Source organism: Zea mays, chromosome 6, assembly GCF_902167145.1.
Source record: "Zea mays cultivar B73 chromosome 6, Zm-B73-REFERENCE-NAM-5.0, whole genome shotgun sequence".
Classification (NCBI taxonomy): Eukaryota; Viridiplantae; Streptophyta; class Magnoliopsida; order Poales; family Poaceae; genus Zea; species Zea mays.
Window position 1 is genome coordinate 108,188,629 of NC_050101.1, and position 21,157 is coordinate 108,209,785.

Consider the following 21,157-nt stretch of genomic DNA (forward strand, 5'->3'; position numbering starts at 1 on the left):
TGAGAAACACGTGCCACCACAAGGGTTTATGGACGCCCTTGGCTGATTAATTAGGAAAGCTAGCGAAAGACTACCTTACCCGAAAGGGGCAAGGGCAGTAGGGGAGTTGCATGCAAGGAGGTTCTCGGGTTGATTTTGCTGCGATGGCGGTCAGACGGGGGATTCTTGCAAGTGCGCTTCTCATAAACTGTAGCGGGTTTTCGGAAGCTAGTGGAACTTTGTAAAGGCCTCGTAGTGGATCCCTAGCCATTCACCTCGGTAGTGTCTAAGGGTCTAGCTAACCCTGACGACATGGGATACACGACTTGTGGGTAAAGGGTACAACCTCTGCAGAGTGTAAAACTAGTATACTAGCCGAGCTCACGGTCATGAGCAGCTCAGGACTCTCTGATGATTAATTTATGGAACCTAAATTCAATTTGTCGTATGCATTTGCATGGGATTATTTATTAATTTTGTTCTATTATTTATTATGGTTTGGTATTTACTTATACTTAGTAATTGCTAATAAAATTTTGACCAACTTTAAAAGCAATGCCCAGCTCTAACCATCCTCTTTGGTAAGCCTTACACTTCACGTAAGCTCCCACCTTTGACGAGTTCATGCACATTATTCCCCACAACTTATTGAGCGATGAACGTATGTGAGCTCACTCTTGCTGTCTCACACCCCACACAGGTCAAGAACAGGTACCGCAAGATGAGGCGCATGGAGGATGCTGCGATGAGTTCGTGAGAGATCTAGGTCGTCGTCTCCCAGTCAACTTTGGGTTGCTGGACCGTTGTCTCCTTATAATGTAATTATTTATTTTGTATAGAACTCCTATTATGTAGTAAAGATGTGACATTCGATCCTGTGCCATGAATCATCATATGTGTGAGACTTGGTCCCAGCACACCTGATGATTATGTTCGCGCCTGGGTCTTGGTGCCCCGAAACCCGGGTGTGACAGATCGAGAGGAGGTGGAGCCACAGATTGCCCCCGTGCTTGAACCGCAAGCTCGACGCCACCAAGCCCTTGGCGATCGTCGAGAAAGATCCATAGGGTCTCGAGGAAGGAAGTCAACGTCTTGCGTGGGGCGTATAGAGACCCAGGGCGCTGGAATCTTTCGTCGGACTTCGTGTTCTCCGATTGTCTGCATCACGCCGTGGTTGGTCCCCTTCGCGACTCAATTGGCCGGTAAGATCTCCCCCAATCAATCAGCCTCGTCTCCCCGTACGAATAGTTGTTGTCCCTGTGTGAATTGGTACATGGGGGATGACGTATCCTGGCACCGCCGTCGCGGATAACCAGCGCGCTGCCACTTCGGTTGGGCGAAGGAAGAAGTATATACAGTGGCTGTCGATCTCGCGTGGACAGTGTAGATTAGAGACACCCATACCCATTCGAGCCATTAAATCAGGGCTGTCGGCGGGTAGATGGGCAGATCAGTGTAGCGTGTGGCGTGGCGCAAATCTCAGCCACGGATAGAAGATCCGAGGGCCATCGTTTTCATTATCGATGGATTCTAATCAGTGCCATCGGATTGGGATCCAACAGTAGGTATACGCAGATACCCCTTCGGTATTGCCTTTTTTAAAGAACCCCCTCGGAACTACGGAATCAACTTGCGATCGACCCGTAGCATGGGACCCTTACCAGTAGGCCCAAGTTTTTTTAATTAAACCCTATACTCCTGGAAAATCATACCCGCAGTCCAGAAATTCGTGAATGAATGTGGAAAATGGTTTTTTAAGTGTAAAAATAACTCAAAAACTTAGGGTGTGTTTGGTTGTGGGACAGCTAGGACGGGATCGTCCCCTGACGTCCTCTCTCGTCCCTCCAATTTTGAGGGACAACAGGGGACAACACTAGATAGTACTGTCCCAACCCTTGACCCAGAACCAAACAACCTAATTTGACTCTGTTTTAGCTCGTTCCAACTACATTAGCTTCATAATAAATTGTCTACACCATAACAACATTATGTTATATGTTTTCAAGAGTAATTAAATATCGGTACTATGATAACTTTTCTAATCAAAGATAAATGTGATACTTTAATCTATAATTATACATTGACTAGATATGATCTCTAATGAAGTTATAGTTTAGATTAAAGTTTAACTAGTTAGTTCTTTCTCAGATGATTTATAAAAATCAAAATAAGGACTAGTTTTCTTAAGTTATTTACATAGATCTTTCGAAAACTATATCTTCTTAATCGTAACTCCGATTTTAGTGATTCTCGAACCTACAATCTCGTAGCAACGCGTAGATCATTATTATGCATTTTGCCCCATGTTTGGTGTGATGTTAATTTCTCCCATACCATGTTTGTTTGTATTGTTGCGAATAGACGAACAAGTGACCGAGGAGCCCAGAGCACAGCATGTGGAAAACTCTGAGCGGGAGCTCGCTGAAGGCAAGTTGTGCCCTTGATCACTCTTCTTTACCCAATATTGTTTCTGCTAATCACTATTATATGCTTAGGCTAATCCGATGGGACCTAATAGGTTACCCTAGTTTGGTTACTTCACACCTTGCTTGCCACTGAACTATTGGGTAGTATTCTGCTATTGCTCTATGTGGTTTTGGATGTTAAGATACATATGATTCAGGATCATGCTTTATTATTGTTACTAGATTATTTATTGTTCATGATAATATTATTGTGTTAATTAGAACATGGAGCTTAACTCGAGATAATCGTGCCACCACAAGGGCAGAATGGGACGCCCTTGGCTGACTATTTAGGAAAACTAGTGGAGGACTACCTTACCCGAAAGGGGCAAGGGCGATAGAGGAGTTGCTGGTGTAGGGAGGTCCTCGGGTCGATCATGCTGCGATGGCTTTTCGGACGAGGGATTCCTATGTCGCTCTTCTCACGGAATCGTAGGAAGTTTTCTAAAGCTAGTGGAACTTTGTAAATGTCTCGTAGTGGAACCCTGCCTCGTCTCCTTGGTAAAGATGAATAGGAAGTCACAATCCCTTGATGAATGGGTAACACGACTTGTGGGTAAATGGTACAACCTATCCAGAGTGTAAAACTGATATATCAGCCATGCTCACGGTCAAGACCGACTCAGGACTCTCGTGTGATTCATTTATGAAATTAAACTTATTCTGTCATATGCATTGCATTGTGAGAATTATTATAATATTGATCTTTTATTTTATTAGGATGCTATTTACTTATACTTAGTAACTGCTAATAAAATTTGACCAACTTATTAAAAGTAATGCTCTACCTTAACCATTATTTATTGATCAGTCTTACACTATACATGAGCACCACCGTAAGTGAGCTCATGCACATTATTCACTACACTTATTGAGTGATGAACATCTGTGGGCTCACTCTTGCAATAAAACTCCCCTAGGTGAAGAGTAGGTGCCACCGGAGGAGGACTATTACGACGAGTTCGACAAGGTCTAGGTGTCGTCTCTCAGTCAGCTTGATGATGCCAAGAGATAATAATAATATTAGTTCGATTTATTCATTATCAATAATTTTATAAGATATTTTCGTTATGTAATAAAGATTGTGACATTCGTCTCTATACATTGAGTCATTGAATGTGTTGATTTTGATTGACACACATATAAGACGCACTCGAGTTTGTCCTTTGATTCCGAGTGTGACAGAGTCTATGGACTGACACAACATAGGAATTTGAAAGGAAATGGCTAAACTCATGTGTTAAGGAAACAAATTTCTAGGGTCCGAGCAATCGCTTCTACATGTGAAGATCAATGGCTGATACACATATTTGTTTCATGAACTATTTTTTTCATTTACATACACTTGTCCCTTCAAATAGTGGCATTACTTCTAGTTAAAAGATGCAAGGAATTCGAGCCCTCCCCGCATTCCACGGACGCCCCACTAACACGCACGCGACGTGTAGCCCGCGGACCCGAAATCCTTAATTCAATTCAGCGAATCAGGACCGTGTGTGAGCTCACGTCCACCCCTCCACGCCTCTGCCCACTCGTCCTCCACATCACCCGCCCCACTCGTACTCCATCTCGCCTCCCCTTCCCGGATCCCCCAACGGCGTCCTCTGCCTTGCCCTCCTTCGTGTCCCGCATGCCGGTCAAGTGGGAGCCGCCGTCGTCGCAGATGCTGGAGTACAGCCCCAACGACGAGGCGATGCGGGGCGGGCCGATGAAGGCCCTGCGGCGATCCAGCACCTCCTCGGCGCCATCGCCAAGGGTGTCGTCTTCCCCGCGGTCTTATTCGTGGATCCACCGTCGGTCGCTTCTCGTTACCTCGCCGGCCTCGCCGGCGACGTCCTCTGTGTCTGAATCGGCGAATTTGCCCGCGGAGGGTTCGGATTCAGCGCCAGCGTCAGTGGTGGCAGTTTCCTCGTCGCCCTCGCTGGCTGCTTCGTCTCCGAACATGGAATGATGGGCTATCCTGTCCGGATTTCTCCTCGTGCTGCATAGGTCGCTTCAAAATGTCTCATCTCCACTCCATCCTCTGTACTCCTCTTCCTCTTCCCTTATCTCTACTCCCTCCTTACTCCCGCCGCCCGTGCGTCTCCTCCTCCACTCCTGCAGTGGTGAGGTTTCTCTCCCTCCATTCCTTTCGCCTGCTCTCCTCGCCACATGTCGGCTCGCCCTCGCTGGTGCCATTCATCGGCGCCATCCATCCTACCTCCGCGTGGGTCCCCAAGGAGAGGGGGATCTTGTCGCCATCGAAGTTGGTCGCCTGGATCTCGCTGCCCCTAGGACGGGGCGCTGGCCGGATCTGAGGACACCTTCTTGTTAGTCGCTGTTGAGGCTGGGACTACAGGACGCGGGTGACGGCGACGCCACGACTGTCGCCGCCAGTAGTGCAGGCAAGAGGTCGTTCGCGCTCTGCCGATCGTTCAGCAGGGCGAAGCGTTCCCGCGTGACGAGCCTGATCGTGGGCGGCGACGGGGGCACCGAGAGGCTGGCCGCCGTGGCCGAGGAGCTGGAGGGCCTGACGCGCGACTACATGCGCGAGTTCATCCTGCTGGTGCAGGGGTACCCGCGGAAGGTGCACCGACCGGAGCGGACGACGATGTACATGGACCGCTGCGTGTTCGGGCGCCACGTCGAGAAGGAGCGCGTGGTGGACTTCCTGCTGCAGCGCGCGCCGTACCTGAGCGCGCTCGCCGTGGTGGGCGCCAAGAAGGTGGGCAAGACGACGCTGGTGAAGCACGCATGCGACGACGAGCGCGTGCGCGGCCACTTCGTGTGCATCGAGTGGTTCGAGACGCCCGACGTGGTGCGGGCGGGGAGCCTGCCGGGGCAGTACCTGTGGGAGAGCGGCGGGCCGGAGTATCTCGCCGGCGTGCGCCGCATCCTCGGCGAGCCGCGGTTCGCGAACGCAGCGGGGCCGTCGCTGCTCGTGTTCGAAGACGCCTGGCCCATGGATGAGTCAGCGTGGGCCGCGCTGGCGTCGTCCCCGACCCCGCTCGGCGACCTCTGAAGAAGTTTGAGCCAAAGGATAATGATCTTGATAAAGTAAAGAATAACAGCCATATGATATTTCAATTGCAAAAATATCCTAGCTCTGTTCACATGTGTTTTTTTAATTGCATAGTAAAAAAGTAGACTCGTGAACTATTGAAAGGGAATTAGGCTTACACCTATTTCCTAAATGATTTTGGTGGTTGAATTGCCCAACACAAATAATTGGACTAACTAGTTTGCTCTAGTGTACAAGTTATACATGTGCCAAAAGTTCACACTTAGCCAATAAAAAGACCAACAATTGGGTTCAACAAAGAGAGCAAAGGGATAACCGAAGTGTGCCCTGGTCTGGCGCACCGGACTGTCCTCACCTTCGGGAACTCCTCACCTTCGGGAAAATCCTAAACCCTAAACCCTAAACCCTAAACCCTAAACCCTAAACCCGGTGCACCAGGGGACTTCACGCTGAACTCCTCACCTTCGGGAAAATCCAGAGGCGCTCCGCTATAATTCACCGGACTGTCCGGTGTACACCGGACAGTGTCTGGTGCCCTAAGGAAGAGCGGCTCTGGAACTCGCCAACTTCGGGAATTTGCTCCGCTATAATTCACTGGACATGTCCGGTGTACACCGGACTGTCCGGTGAGCCAGTAGAGCAACGACTACTTCGCGCCAACGGTCACCTGCAGGCGCATTTAATGCGCGCCAGAAGCACGCAGAAGTCAGGCACGCGCGAGACGGTGCACCGGACAATCTACAGTACTTGTCCGGTGTACACCGGGCAGCCAGGCGGGCCCAGAAGTCAGAAGCTTCAACGGTCGAAACCCAACGGCCTTGGTGACGTGGCTGGCGCACCGGACATGTCCGGTGTGCACCGGACTGTCCGGTGCACCATACGACAGTCAGCCCCACCAAACGGCTAGTTTGGTGGTTGGGGCTATAAATACCCCCAACCACCCCACATTCAAGTCATCGAAGTTTTCCCACTTCAACTACCTACAAGAGCTCTAGCATTCAATTCTAGACACACCCAAGTGATCAAATCCTCTCCAAACTCCACACAACGCCCTAGTGATTAGTGAGAGAGATTTGCTTGTGTTCTTTCGAGCTCTTGCGCTTGGATTGCTTTCTTCTTTCTTTGATTCTTCATTGCGATCAAACTCACTTGTAATTGAGGCAAGAGACACCAATCTTGTGGTGGTCCTTGTGGGAACTTTGTGTTCCAAGTGATTGAGAAGAAAAGCTCACTCGGTACGAGGGACCGTTTGAGAGAGGGAAAGGGTTGAAAGAGACCCGGTCTTTGTGACCACCTCAACGGGGAGTAGGTTTGCGAGAACCGAACCTCGGTAAAACAAATCCACGTGTCTCACTCCTTATTCGCTTGCGATTTGTTTTGCACCCTCTCTCGCGGACTCAATTATATTTCTAAGGCTAACCCGGCTTGTAGTTGTGATTATATTTGAGAATTTCAGTTTCGCCCTATTCACCTCCCCTCTAGGCGACTTTCAATTATGAAATTTATTCAGATTGCTATATGATTACAGTAACCAACTATGTGCAGCACTTGATATTTGGAAGTATCCATAGTTTTAGTTTATCGAAAGATTTGCTACTTTTTACCAGCAGCACACTGTCACCGATAAACTACAGTTGTTTGGGGAGCTTGTAGGGCTGCTATTCTTCAAACAAATAAATCATACTATTTGTTGATGATACAATTAACTAGGCTTTCGCTTCCCTTTCCTCGCTGCTTTACTGTAGGGCGCACGAAGTGCGCCTCATGTTCTAGTATATATCAAGAGGAGCAGAAGAATCTGGCCTGAGATTGTCCTTAAAAAAGTATAGGTAACTTTTGGCAAGATGAAAAAATCACATAAAATGCTGGATAAAAAACAACCACACAATTTACAATATTGATGATATTAGTGCAAAATGATGTTGACACCAACGAAGCTCGAGGCTGGCTTCGCCCTGAACACATACATAGTCATTGAACACTCCCTTAAACTTGGGACGGAGAGAGTATTATATATTTTATCTCTTATAATTTAACTAATGGCTAAACATTTGATTTTATTATTAAACTTATCCCTATGAACGCCGCCTCACCACCTGCACCTTTGTATTACTGTATATGCATCGCGTCTTCTTTGATCTTGAAACCAGGTGGTGCGCAAGGAAGCTTGGAAGTTGGTTCCCTCTGCACCACTTTTCGAGTCTGAAACACACTTTCCAGCTCTCCTCCGACAAAGACTCAGACCGCCGGCGGCATGCTCCTCCTCGACGGCGACCTTGTCCTCTCCTCCTCCGGAAGCACCGGCGCTGCCTCTCGCACGGTGCGTCGGTTATTCACCTTGACGAGCTCGTGGGTGCTGGCTCCTGTCTCTGATTCTACGACATCGTTTTTTTTTTCTGCAGAGCGACAGCGGGAGGGAGCTCGTGGCGGCGCTCTTGGAGAGCCCCGGGATCCGCCACGCGGTCGACCGGCTGAAGGTCGCGCCGGAGAGGCGGATCTCGGCAGGGCAGGAGGGGGCGCCGAAGCACGTCTACGTGTTCCAGCGGGAGTACGCCACGGTGGATCCGGCGCGCGTCGAGGTGCGTGGAGTTGCCTTGTCGCGGCTTGGTCTAATAGGGTTGGGGAATTTCGTTCCCCACCTGCCTTTGGGTGATAAAAACGGGATCTTGTTACGTCGTTGATGGAGTTCCTTGTGTATCTGATCGATTATATGTGTAGCTCAGTGATGATTTGTGCTGTGAAGGTGAACTTCGTTTTCCTGTCTAAATCATCACTGTTGCTGTCGAGACAAAGGGCTCAGGTTCTGAAGTAGTGGATCGGCAAGTCTTCGTAGTTTCACTTCACTCGATTTGGGAATTGGTTCGGGACGAAGCAGAAACCTTTTTGGGTGCGAAGGATAAAGCAGGGATTCTTGTGCTGGGAGCTTTGGGGACGTTGTCAGGGGTTACTGCTGCTACCTGTAAAACTAGGGTTTGGCAGTCATCTTAGCAGCTTTTTTTTTACCTTTTATTAGCTGGTTTCTTAGGTTTTTTTACCTGTACTTTACCAACTTTGTGGATTGTGATGATTTACTAGTATTGGAACCTGTACTCCTAAAGCCTTTGTGTCCACCAAATTTCATGATTCTTATATTTTTTATGAATCAATTACTTGCATTTTTTCATGGTTTTCTTAAAAACCAGTATCTGTCATAGCTCCGCTATAGCGGTGCTATAGCTTTATAGCTTCTGGGAAAAATATGCCACTACTTACTATAGCCCGCAATTTGAAACCTTGCATATGTCATTTAAAATTGAATAACACCTGAGTTAATATGTCTTTTGCGTTATAGTTAGTTGGCACAGATGAGGCTACTACATGCATTGGTGTTGTAATTCGCAACAACAAGACTGGAATGTAAGTGAAAAAGAAGTGAGCATTTATCTGATCCTGTAAGGCTTCAGTTTCTTGTTAACTTTATAACTCTTGTATTTTCTGAATGAACTGAGATTAAGGACTTATGACAATGCTTGTGATCTTCCATTGCTTACTCCAGGACCTCTGTTAGCCATATGGATTTTCCAGAAATTGTGGAGGGAGGGATCAAGCAGATGTTAGAATTACTTGGTGATGACAATGCACCATTTGATGTTTGTATCTTTAACTGTGGTTTCAATATGGGGTGTACTTTATGCACCTTTCAGGCATTCTCACTAGTACTTACTGCAGGTTCACCTTATTGGTGGCTTTGCTGATGCTTCCACAAAGGTTGGATTCAAAACTTATTGGTGGTTCACCATTTTGTTGAGTATTTTATTTCTCTCTTTTTTTGCGTGATACAAGACGTTGTGGAACCATTTACCATTGTTAACTCTTCACTTCTTCAGGTTGTTCGTTCCTCTGGAAAGAAACACATCAAACAGGAAGGGTATTCCTATCCACTATGTTGCAAAATAGTTGAAGTGCTGCATAAGTCCCAGCTACAATTCCACCTTCGATCATTTTGTGTCCTTGAGAATAACACGAAGAGTGACTCATTTGGAAATGCGCTACCTATAATTGGTGGATTTGTGGTTAGTGATTTCCTCTCTTCTGCATCCGTTACATTGTTGGTTAGTTGGCACCAATCTGCTTAGAACCAGTACATAGCAGTTCCGATGCCTTCCTACAGAATGTCCTTGAAGGTCTCATTGAAGGTTAATCCAAAGTTATATTCTGCAGTCACCTCTCCATTTCCCCCTACATCCATTTTTGTGTTTGGTTTCGGTGCGGATTTCAAATATTCATGCATACAATAGAGCTTTAGCACTGTGAATTTGAACATACAAAACTTGAGATTGATTGTTCACATAGGCTGACCTGGTTTCTTCAGGTTGAAACCTCATCTGGAGTTGTGATACCAGCAACCTTTGATATGGATTCAAGGTGCCCAGATGAAGTTGTCAGGAGAATTCGTGTGAGCGTTAGCTCTTATGATCCAACTTGGCAAGGAAGGTTGCTGGAGACTTACGATACTCAGGACGATGTTTTCCAAATTGCACCTGCCTGCTGGTATCTAAAATCCTCCCATCGTCTTTATTTGCATGTTTCAAACTCTTTGTGCTTAACATCCACGTTTCTGAACTCTGAGCTACTGTTTCAGTAGTTATTTTCATCCAGTTTGATATTCCAACAGTGCAATGGGTGTAGTACTATCTGAAAAGGAAAGGCAAAACTTTCGATTAATGCCTATAGTACATTTCTAAACAGATGTTCATCTTTGTTTAGTACCTCTTTGCATGAACAGTTCTATAGAGGCATTACCATGATCTTCTTTGCCATCAATATATCAAATCCACTCGGAACCAGAAAAAACACAACTTTTTTCCCTACTGAGTGATAGTTCTTGCTGTATAAATTTCAAGAAAATATTGCAGTAAACAAATAGTTTAAGAGCGCATGGTATCCAACGGACTCGGAAACAGTACATGCCTTGTTTGCTTACAGTTTTCCCTTACCATAAAATCCATCGCCTGTTGATACATAGGATGCCAGATTGGGCCGATATAGCGTCCTCACTCAACCAGCTCTCGGACTCCGAAGTCCTGCTGCGGTGCTCCACCTCTCCAGCCGCAGAACCACCTCACTTCGTGGAAAACGAAAGAAGGTTTGTGTGTCTACAGTGTAGACTTCCCTACTCCTTTGCAGTTTGCAGACCATAAATACTGTCAAACTGATTTATGACTCACAGTTATCTTGTTCTTAGAATTATCTGTAATTTTTTTCTTGTTTGTAGGATCTGGAAATACCTGATCGATAACCCGGACTGGGAAGAGACGTTCCCAAAACACAAGCCCCGGGTGTTCCATAGGGCAAGCGACGGAAGCTGGTCAAGGTACTCGTAGTGCAAGCCAAGGGCTTCCATCGTCTGCTGTTATCGTCGGTGCTCCCACACATGGAACGAACCAGAAGGGAAACCCCCCTCTCCGTTGATTTGAACAGTGACATATTAAGTTTGAGTGCAAAGTTTTCTGCGCACTGCGATTAGCACATCCGTGGACGCTTGGAGATGGGAGTAAATTTTATAAAGTCTCTTGGAGATGGCAGCTGCTCTAAGGACCAGCTAAAAACTAAAAAAACGCATGCTCTTGGGCCGAAAATGATGAGCGATTCCTCACATCTCCGTTCTTTTTCTTTATCGAAATTTTCATTTCTACGCAGTTTTGTATTTTTCTGAAGTTATAAGGTTCCTTGTTTTGTGCACAAACTTATAATGCAACTTCCCCAAAACTCATATAACACCACTTCCTGCATAAACTTCACCGAGGAACTTGTGGGCGTAAGTTTATTTATTCGTGCATAACTTTTCTCAGATATATTTAAATTTGTCTGGACAACTTCTCGGGATTGATTTTTCATGAAATGCTAGTCAAATATGAAAAACGAGAATAGCTCTCTAGATTGTGCAAGATATATAGAAAAGTTGTTACAGGGTACAAAAATATAGAAAACAATCTTTCCTAAAATGGTTCTCTAAATGATGATTTAGAGAATATATTTTAGAAAGGCTCTTGGAAATGATCTTAGAACATTGTAGAAACATTTTTTTCTCCTTCAATATATGTGGATAAAACTTGTGTGGAAAAGGTTTTCAGAGCAATTTTGCCGATTATTTAATTGTACAAGACTTTTATTGGAACAGCTCAATCAAGTTTTCCAAAAATATTAAACCCTAGCTTGTACTAGAAAAAGGTTTTAGAAATTTCTTCTAATAGGTTTAGGCAACGAAAATGGGAGCAGAATAAACTGACGTACGAAAAAAAAACAACGACCGGTGTAATTGCTGCATGTAATTGCTGAGTGACTAATAGGATAATAATATAAAAACAAATAGATACAGAGAGATTGCTGCATGTAATTGCTGAGTGACTAATAGGATAATAATATAAAACAAATAGATACAGAGAGGTAACACTTCATTGTTATTTGGTTGTAAGTGGTGTACATATAACTACGGTTGGTTGTTTAAACCTTTAGACCACTTTGTCATTGAGAAGAGTTGGTGGCTAGAATGACATTTGTGCTATAATTTGATAAGGATATGAGGCTTTAGCTAATACACTAATTCATATTGGCTTGATCCAGATTTCAGACATACGGGTTTAACCTGGCTAAAAACGAGTGTGATAGAACTTCACTCGTTTTCGGATTTTACCGTAAATAAGAAAATGGACGAGTCAAATGTTCCGTTTTCAGCCCTAATAAGCGGTGTTCCCTCTATTTCAAATTATAAATTATTCTGGTTTTTCAGAGTCAAAATATATCGATTTTAGTGAAACTTGTATGGTAAACTAGTCGGTTACCTGTGCGTTGCGACGGCTTACAACAATACCCACATAAACTATTCATCAAAAGAATTTCAAGATTTTTTATTGATTGTCTCCGCTCTCTGTATAATATATTTTTTGATTTGGCTAACTGATATTATTGTTTACTCCATGCAAATATGTCTTGGTACAACACAGCCAATAAAGTGAGTGTTTAGAAGAGAGTTCACAACGATTGACTGAATGAACAAATATTATAAAATGACATAATTCCATCATACATAGACCAAATAAGAGAAAGTTCGTGAGATCAAGTTTCTAAAATAAGTTCCATGAAGTCAAATTTATAAAAAAGATAGATCAAAATATGGAGTGATTGCTAAAGTCAGGCATCAATAAAAACTGGATGCGCTCCATATAAATTATGCTACTTCGTAGCAATTACTAACGTTTAAAACCAACAAATAACCTTTCATTTTGCTGTTAATGTGACAAATCATTGTTGCTTCATCCAATTCAGCAACCTCAACACTATGTAGTTCATTGCGCCAATGTGGTCTCAGAAACGACCTAATGCTTACATGAGCCAAGAACGTTGTACCGTTCTTGGGCTGTAGCCTCGGCCCGTAGTGCTGGTCCGTGCCGACACGATTATTTTTTTATTTTACAAAAAAACGTATATACCTATATACAATTTATATTCAATATTAGAAACATCTTAGTGTGATGTTCTACTGGTTAGACAGTTTCACCCAGTGTCGCCCGCCCTTCTTTCATCAGGGAATGGGTTCGAACCCTACCTCCTACATCGTTTTTTAACATTTTACACTAATTTAATTAAATGGATCGACGGGCTAACGGGCTGGTCCGATACAGTTAGCAGGCCGGCATGACGTGCATGTGCCATAGTTGTGACCCGCGTGCATCTAGCCCGTGTCGGGCGTCGTTACGCTGATTTAATTAAATGGATCGACGGGCTAACGGGCTGGCCCGACACAGTTAGCAGGCCGACATGACATGTCTGTGCCATAGTTGTGGCCCGCGTCACCACGTGTATCTAGCCCGTGTCGGGCGTCGTTTGACATCTATAAACGTGCAACGGATTAATTTGAAATAGTTGTGAGGGGTTATTTGTAAAAAATGACGTACGGCGACGGTTGAAATTGATGCTTTAAATATAGTATAGAATAATAATATTTAGGATACTAGGTTTTTTATTAATTGTTTTTTTATAGTATATGATGTCACAAAGTGGAGGACGATTGTAGGGTCGCCGCTGATCGGGGTGGCGGAGGATAACGGTTGGGCCAGAAAAGAGTGGGTACGGCCCGACGTCATTGGGTTTGCTGTGCCAGCGTGGACAATGTGGACGTGCAGGACGGGTGTCGAGCGTTGGAAGAACGGCCAATTTTCTGTATACCATCCGAAAATATACTCTTTTCTTGTGTGTCACTAGTCATACATATTATACATAATATATATATATATATATCACTTTATAAAAAATGAGTATAACATCTGATGGCATATCAGAAAATTTTCCTTAAATCGAGTTTACACTAACACCAAATATACTAGTGTATTGACCTCATGTTATTGCTAATTTAAACCCTACAAAATTCCCGAGATTGCGGTTTGTACTTTATTTTTTTATATTAAGTACCCAAACAAGAATGCAATTAGATGACATGGGAGTGGCTGTACACCAAGAACATAGGATTGCAATCCACGTCAAATCACGATGGAACCTAAAGTGGCCAACACATATAGAAACTTATGGTCTAAGATAATTGAGATGCAATCGCCAATCAGGGTTTAATAGTGTCGGCGTTTCGAGACAGGGGGGTCCCTAAGCCGACGAGTGAGTGTGCTGCGTGCCCCAGCCCAGATGGGTCGAGCGCGTGGGCGAGCGCGAAGGGGGGAGAGGCGAGGTGGCCGGAGTCGAGCGTGAGAGAGGTGGAAGTCCCGCGGCCTTCGTGTTCGTCCCGCGCCCAGGTCGGGTGCGCTTGCAGTAGGGGGGTTACAAGCGTCCACGCGGGTGAGGGAAGCGAGCGGCCCCAAGAGAGCGCCTGTCCCGTCCTCGGTCCCGCGCGGCCAACCTTCTCTAAGAAGGCCCTGGTCCTCCCTTTTATAGTCGTAAGGAGAGGATCCAGGTGTACAATGGGGGGTGTAGCAGAGTGCTACGTGTCTAGCGGAGGAAGAGCTAGCGCCCTAGGTACATGCCAATGTGGCAGCCGGAGAGATCTGGGCACCCTGCTGGCGTGATGTCGTGGCTGTCGGAGGTGCGGCGGAGCCTGGTGGAGGGACAGCTGTTGGAGCGGTCGAGTCCCTGCTGACGTCGTCCTGCTTCCGTAAGAGAGCTGGGGGCCGCCGTCGTCATAGAGCTTGTGGAGCGCCATCATTGCCCCTCCGGCGGAGCTGGCCGGATGGGACGCCGGTCTTGTTCTCCGTGACCCGAGTCGATTCGGGGTAGGATGATGATGGCGCTTCCTGTTGACGTGGCGGTCTGTGCCCTAGGCAGGGCGACGTGGGGGTTCCTCCGAAGCCGAGGTTGAGTCTGCCTTCCGTTGCCGTGGCCGAGCCCGAGCCATGGGGTCGGGCGAGGCGGAAGTCGTTCGGCCGAGGCCAGGGCGGAGTCCGAGCCCTGGGGTCGGGCGAGGCGGAGTTTCGTCGTCTTCCGGGTCTTAGCCCGAGTCCGAGCCCTGGGGTCGGGCGGAGCGGAGTTCGCCGTCTTCCGGGTCTTAGCCCGAGTCCGAGCCCTGGGGTCGGGCGGAGCGGAGTTCGCCGTCTTCCGGGTCTTAGCCCGAGTCCGAGCCCTGGGGTCGGGCGGAGCGGAGTTCGCCGTCTTCCAGGTCTTAGCCCGAGTCCGAGCCCTGGGGTCGGGCGGAGCGGAGTTCGCCGTCTTCCGGGTCTTAGCCCGAGTCCGAGCCCTGGGGTCGGGCGGAGCGGAGTTCGCCGTCTTCCGGGTCTTAGCCCGAGTCCGAGCCCTGGGGTCGGGCGGAGCGGAGTTCGCCGTCTTCCGGGTCTTAGCCCGAGTCCGAGCCCTGGGGTCGGGCGGGGCGGAGTTCGCCGTGGCGCCTTTGGCAAGGCCTGACTGCCTGTCAGACTCACTCTGTCGAGTGGCACTGCAGTCGGAGTGGCGCAGGCGGCGCTGTCCTTCTGTCAGACTAGCTAGTGGAGCGGTGGAGTGACGGCGGTCACTTCGGCTCTGCCGGGGGCGCGTGTCAGGATGAAGGTGTCAGGCCACCTTTGCGTTAAATGCCCCTGCAATTTGGTCAGTCGGTGTGGCGATTTAGTCAGGGTTGCTTCTGAGCGAAGCCAAGGCCTCGGGCGAGCCGGTGATGTGTCCGCCATAAAAAGGGGGCCTCGGGCGAGACGGAAGTCTCTCGAGGTCGGCTGCCCTTGGCCGAGGCTAGGCTCGGGTGAAGCGTGATCGAGTCACTCGTGTGGACTGATCCCTGACTTAATCGTACCCATCAGGCCTTTGCAGCTTTATGCTGATGGGGGTTACCAGCTGAGAATTAGGCGTCTTGAGGGTACCCCTAATTATGGTCCCCGACAGTAGCCCCCGAGCCTCGAAGGGAGTGTTAGCACTCGCTTGGAGGCTTTTGTCGCACTTTTTTGCAAGGGGGCCAACCTTTCTCGGTTGCATTTCGTTCCGGTGGGTGCGCGCGAGCGCACCCGCCGGGTGTAGCCCCCGAGGCCTCGGAGGAGTGGTTACACTCCTTCGAGGTCTTAATACCTCGCGCAATGCTTCGGCTGGTCTGGTCGTTCCCTCATGCGAACTGGCCGTAGCCCGGGTGCACGGTCGGGGTCCAAGCTCTCGGGCTGGTATGTTGACGCTGTCAACGATTTGGCCGGAGCCGGTTTTTGCGAGAGCAGCCCCCGAGCCTCTGCACAGGGCGAGAGGGCGATCAGGGACAGACTCGACTTTTTACATACGCCCCTACGTCGCCTTTCCGCAAGGAGGAGGGGGGGAGTGCGCCATGTTACCCTCGATGGGCACCGAACATGGTGTCTCCGGTGAGCTGCAAGCGGGTAATCCGAGTGGACGTCCGTGCCCCGTTCGTTGGGGGTCGGCTAGGGGCCCAGAGGCACGCCCAAAAGTACCTGCGGGTGATTTGTCGGACCCGATCCCCTGGCGACGGGGTCCGAGGGCTCGATGCCTCCCTCCGATGGGATTCCGTTACAAGATCGTTCCCGCTGGTCTCGGAAATGTCCTAGGGTACCTCGGGAGCGCAGCCCGAGCCTTGGTTATGTATCGAACGTACCCCTGGTCATCCCTCGCTCGGTGTCTGAGGCGACTGTGAACCCTTCGGGGGCCAGCCTTCGAACCCCTGATCAGTAATGGGCGCGGAGCCCGAGTAGCCTGAGGCGGCCATGGAACCCTTCGGGGGGCTGGCCTTCGAACCCCTGACCAGTAGTGGGTGTCGGGCCCATGCGATCTGAGGCGGCTGTTGAACCCTTCGGAGGGCCAGCCTTCGAACCCCTGATCAGTAGTGGGGGGCTCGGAGCCCGGTTCCTTCGCGGAGAAGGATCCCTCTCGGGGTATCCCCCTTTCCCGGTCCCTGTTGCAAGAGATAGAGAAAGAGGAAAACGGAAAAGGATACGAAATCGGACGACGTGGCGTACCTTTTCTGACGCGATTATTACGGCGAAGGTGAAGCGTCGCGCGCTCCTCCTGCCAGAGGCGCCGCGTGTCCCGCCACGGAGTTAATGCGACGGGGCGAGTGGTTGGCGGGGCGGCCGTTGCGCGCGTGCGATCCGTTCGAGGAACGGGTCACGGGTGCACCGTCTCCACGCCGTGAGAGGAGGCTCTCTTGCTGTCCCAGGATGGGACGTGAGCCTGGCTGACGACGTGACCGCTGCGCCCGCCTGCCTGCCACCGCTATCACTGCTGGCCCACTTTCGGTCGCTTTGACCGACGCGCCAGGCTGGCGCTGATGGGTCGCCTCGAGTCGCGGCATTGGCTCCGCAACCGAAGAGGCGCGATGGTGGCACAAGTGGCGGTGCGGTTGCTTGCATGCAGCGACTGGCGCGCCGGTTGCTCGACGCGTGGGCCTGGGTTCCCAAGCTGGCGTGTCAGAAGTTGGAGAAGCGCGTCCATCTGGCGCGATTGCATGCCGCCTGCATGGCTGCCCGCCCCTTCTGCCCGTTGGTCTGGGCGAAAATGGGGGGTCGCTTGTAACCGCTGGACGGTCGTGCGCACCACGCGCGGCGGTTTGGCTTCTTCTGCCCTGAGCCGGCTTGCATGACATGCGGGACCCAGCCCCCGAGTCGCAGGGGAGGGCCTTGGAGCGTGTCGTAGAAGACTCGGCTTGCGGCGCCTGGGGGCGCACGTAGGGAGAGTTGCCTTTAAAAGGAGGGAGACTCCTTTCGGAAGGCAACCATGTCTTCTTCCTCCCTTAAGCGTCGTGTCTTCCCATCTTCCAAGCCCCCGGATGGGGGGTATCCGCCGCCTCTCCGCCTCCTCGTTGGAGGAACGCAACTCCATGGGAGTTGGTACCTCTCAGCCATCGTTCGGCTTCAAGGATTTTCATCAGCCGGCCCGGCCGTACCCCCATGCCGGCGATCACCCAGGATGGTGACCGCCGGTTTCTGGGTGGGGAAAAGCAAGCCGGGCTGCGATCTTGGTCCCACCCTCAGCTTCAAGGATGTTCATCATCCCCGCTGGGGTGGGAGCCACGCTGAGCCGGTGCTCTACCTTCCGCGCGGGTCCGCGGGTCGCCCTTTCCCGCGGCGTTCGGGGGTGGAGGCGCTCGCTGGCCCTGCGGACGGCGCGGACTTAGACAACGTGGGGCTGATCGACGGCGGGCGTCGTTACCTCCAGCGTGTCGGAGTCGTCGGCCGGGCTTCCGGCGGCCCCTCCTGCCGGAGGGTGACCGCCGCATCGTGTGCACGGGAGGACCACCCACGATTCCGCGCGCCGTTAGGGCGGCGTTCGTGTTCTGGGGTGGCCCTGCTTTTGCACTGGGACGGCGCCCTTGCGCAGAGGCCGGCGCCCCACTCGTCTGGGAGGATTTGAGTGGGGATCTGCCGGGGGGCTGGTGTCCCCTGCCATCGGCGCCGAGGCGGAGGCGGCTCGAGAAGTCCTCGTCACCGACGGGATCACTGCCACCACCCGCGCCCCGGGCCACCGCGCCGGCGTGCTTGTCCTCGCCCCTCGAGCGTCGGCGGGGGCGAGAGCAAGACCGCAGCAGCGCCGACCTACCGTCGCCGTAGTCAGGATGGGCGGCGGCAAGCCGACCGTCGGTCTTCTGTTGCTCCGCAGGCCTTCCCCATGGAGTGGGGTCGTTCGTACCTGCGGAGGGGGGAACCGGAGTTCCGTTCGTAATGGCACTTCGAATGCCAGTGCTTTTTGTTCATTGTGGCTGTCGGGGCCTGAACATGTATGTAATTTCGGCACGGAGCCGTGTTTTTCCCTCATTTTCGAGCACTAAGTCTCGCCTGTTGATTATCTGAACCGCTTTACCGAGCATGAGTCGCCCCGTGTCAAGGTGACGGGTGAGGTATCTGTATCCCGGAGGCGTAGGAATCCCTCGGCCCGTTCGGCCTTGTTGTCTGGGGTTCCTCTAGCTTAGTTAAAGAGACCCCTCGGCCGCCCTTCGGTGGACCGAGGCCAGGGGTAGCGATATTAGTATGAACAGAGGCGGAGTTGGCTCGAGAATGGGAACCTGGTTGGCCGGAGCCTAGTCGTGTTGTCCGTCAGCGGAGCCGACGCCAAAGTCGATCAGTCGAGGCCTCGGGTCGGGCTGGCGCCCTTGGAAGCCGGTTGACCGAGACCCCAGGGGTAACCGGTCGAGCCGCCTGCTCGGGCCGGATTCCTGGAGGAGTCCCTGGACCGCGTCGCCGCCCGAGGCTGGGTCGGACTTTGCTGAAGACGTCGTCGATGCCGAGGGTGCTATGGCTCCCTTCAGCGTGAAGACCCGAGCCTGCAGGATCAGATCATCTTGTAGCGTGTGCTTTCTGCGGCCGCCGAGGCCAGAAAAACACACCCTCGCCGCGCTTGCGAAGCTGCGTCTTTTTTTTCTCTTGTTTCGAGCATCTGGACTCTGTCGGTAACAGGGATGTTTGTGTGAGCGAGAGTTGCTTTTCGCGGAAGGGACGAGTGAGGTATCCGTATCCCCGAGGCGTGGGAATCCCTCGGCTCGGTCGGCCTTGCCGCTTACGCGTACTTTCACCCGTCCATGAGGCCCTGTCCCCGACTTAGTCGAGAAAGCTTGAAGGACTGCTTCGGCAGGAGAGCTTCCGAACGTGAAGACTTGTTCGGTCCACGGAGTCGCTTTATCCGAGCGCAAGTTACTTATCGCAGAAGGTGATGAGTGAGGTATCCGTATCCCGGAGGCGTAGGAGTCCCTCGGCTCGGTCAGCCTTGGCTGCTTACGTGTACTCCGTCGTTTCCAGGATCCGCTTTCCGAAGTAGTCAAGAAGCACGAAAGAAATCCTGCTAAAAAGAGATCCTTTTTCGAGGAAAAATTCGACGCATAGGGGGTCTCCCCCCTTTTAGCCCCCGAGGGAGGGTCGGGCTTTGCCGAGGCTAAGCCGACCCTTCCTTGACGACTAAACTTTGCGTAGGTGCGAGGTATATGAACAACTTGAAAACATCTTAAGGGTAGAAGCGACGTAGCTGTTTGATGTTCCAGGCGTTGCCGTAGATTTCGCCTTGATTGTTGGCCAGCTTGTATGTTCCGGGCTTCAGAACTTTGGCGATGACGAATGGCCCTTCCCAGGGGGGCGTGAGCTTGTGCCTCCCTCGGGCGTCTTGCCGCAGCCGAAGCACCAGGTCGCCCACCTGGAGTTCTCGGGACCGGACCCCTCGGGCGTGGTAGCGTCGCAGGGACTGTTGATACCGCGCCGAGTGTAGTAAGGCCCTGTCCCGAGCTTCCTCCAGCTGGTCCAGCGATTCCTCTCGGCTGGCTTGGTTGCTTTGTTCGGTGTAGGCCCTCGCCCTCGGGGAGTCGTATTCCAGGTCAGTGGGCAAGATAGCTTCAGCCCCGTAGACCAGGAAAAACGGCGTGAAGCCCGTGGCATGACTCGGCGTCGTCCTTAGGCTCCAGACCACCGAGGGGAGTTCCTTCATCCATCGCTTGCCGAATTTGTTGAGGTCGTTGTAGATCCGAGGCTTGAGCCCTTGTAGAATCATGCCGTTGGCACGCTCTACTTGCCCATTCGACATGGGATGAGCCACGGCGGCCCAGTCCACCCGGATATGGTGATCCTCGCAAAAATCCAAGAATTTTCTGCCGGTGAACTGGGTGCCGTTGTCGGTGATGATGGAGTTCGGGACCCCGAAGCGATGGATGATGTTGGTGAAGAACGCCACCGCCTGCTCGGACCTGATGCTGTTCAGAGGTCGGACCTTGATCCACTTGGAGAATTTGTCGATGGCGACCAGCAGGTGCGTGTAGCCCCCGGGCGCCTTCTGCAAGGGACCGACGAGGTCCAGACCCCATACAGCGAAGGGCCAAGTGACGGGTATTGTTTGCAGAGCCTGAGCGGGCAGGTGTGTCCGCTTCGCATAGAATTGGCACCCTTCGCAGGTGCGGACAATTCTAGTGGCGTCAGCCACCGCCGTTGGCCAGTAAAAGCCTTGCCGGAAAGCATTTCCGACAAGGGCTCGGGGCGCTGCGTGGTGGCCGCAAGCCCCCGAGTGTATTTCTTGCAGCAGTTCCCGACCTTCGGCGATGGAGATGCATCGCTGGAGGATGCCCGAGGGGCTGCGGTGGTAAAGCTCCTCTTCGTCGCCCAGCAAGACGAATGACTTGGCGCGTCGCGCTACCCGCCGAGCCTCGACTTGGTCGAGGGGTAGCTCCCCTCGGCGGAGATATTGCAGGTACGGGGCCTGCCAATCTTGGTCTGGCGTGGCCCCGCTCTGCCCTTCCTCGACGTTCAGTGCCCCGCCCTCGGGGGCCGAGGGTACCTCGGGC

The 21,157-nt window shown here is 51.0% G+C and overlaps 1 protein-coding gene across 1 annotated transcript; it reads left to right on the forward strand.

The window, feature by feature from the left end:
* Positions 1-7,547: 7,547 nt before the first annotated feature.
* On the forward strand, positions 7,548-11,196 carry LOC100192828 (protein N-terminal asparagine amidohydrolase family protein). The gene is made up of 9 exons (NM_001138019.2): positions 7,548-7,765; positions 7,848-8,024; positions 8,777-8,841; positions 8,981-9,074; positions 9,154-9,192; positions 9,312-9,497; positions 9,797-9,975; positions 10,451-10,570; positions 10,700-11,196. The coding sequence occupies exons 1-9, from the start codon at positions 7,700-7,702 to the stop codon at positions 10,806-10,808; spliced, it is 1,035 nt and encodes a 344-aa protein (NP_001131491.2). The 5' UTR covers positions 7,548-7,699; the 3' UTR covers positions 10,809-11,196.
* Positions 11,197-21,157: the final 9,961 nt, after the last annotated feature.

What these genes read in the sequence shown, in the direction of transcription:
- LOC100192828 (NM_001138019.2), top strand. Translation starts at nt 7,700, where the DNA reads ATGCTCCTCCTCGACGGCGACCTTGTCCTCTCCTCCTCCGGAAGCACC. An exon ending in TTGCTGATGCTTCCACAAAG is followed by an intron (nt 9,193 to 9,311) that starts GTTGGATTCAAA and finishes TCACTTCTTCAG; the next exon opens with GTTGTTCGTTCCTCTGGAAA. An exon ending in TTCGTGGAAAACGAAAGAAG is followed by an intron (nt 10,571 to 10,699) that starts GTTTGTGTGTCT and finishes TCTTGTTTGTAG; the next exon opens with GATCTGGAAATACCTGATCG.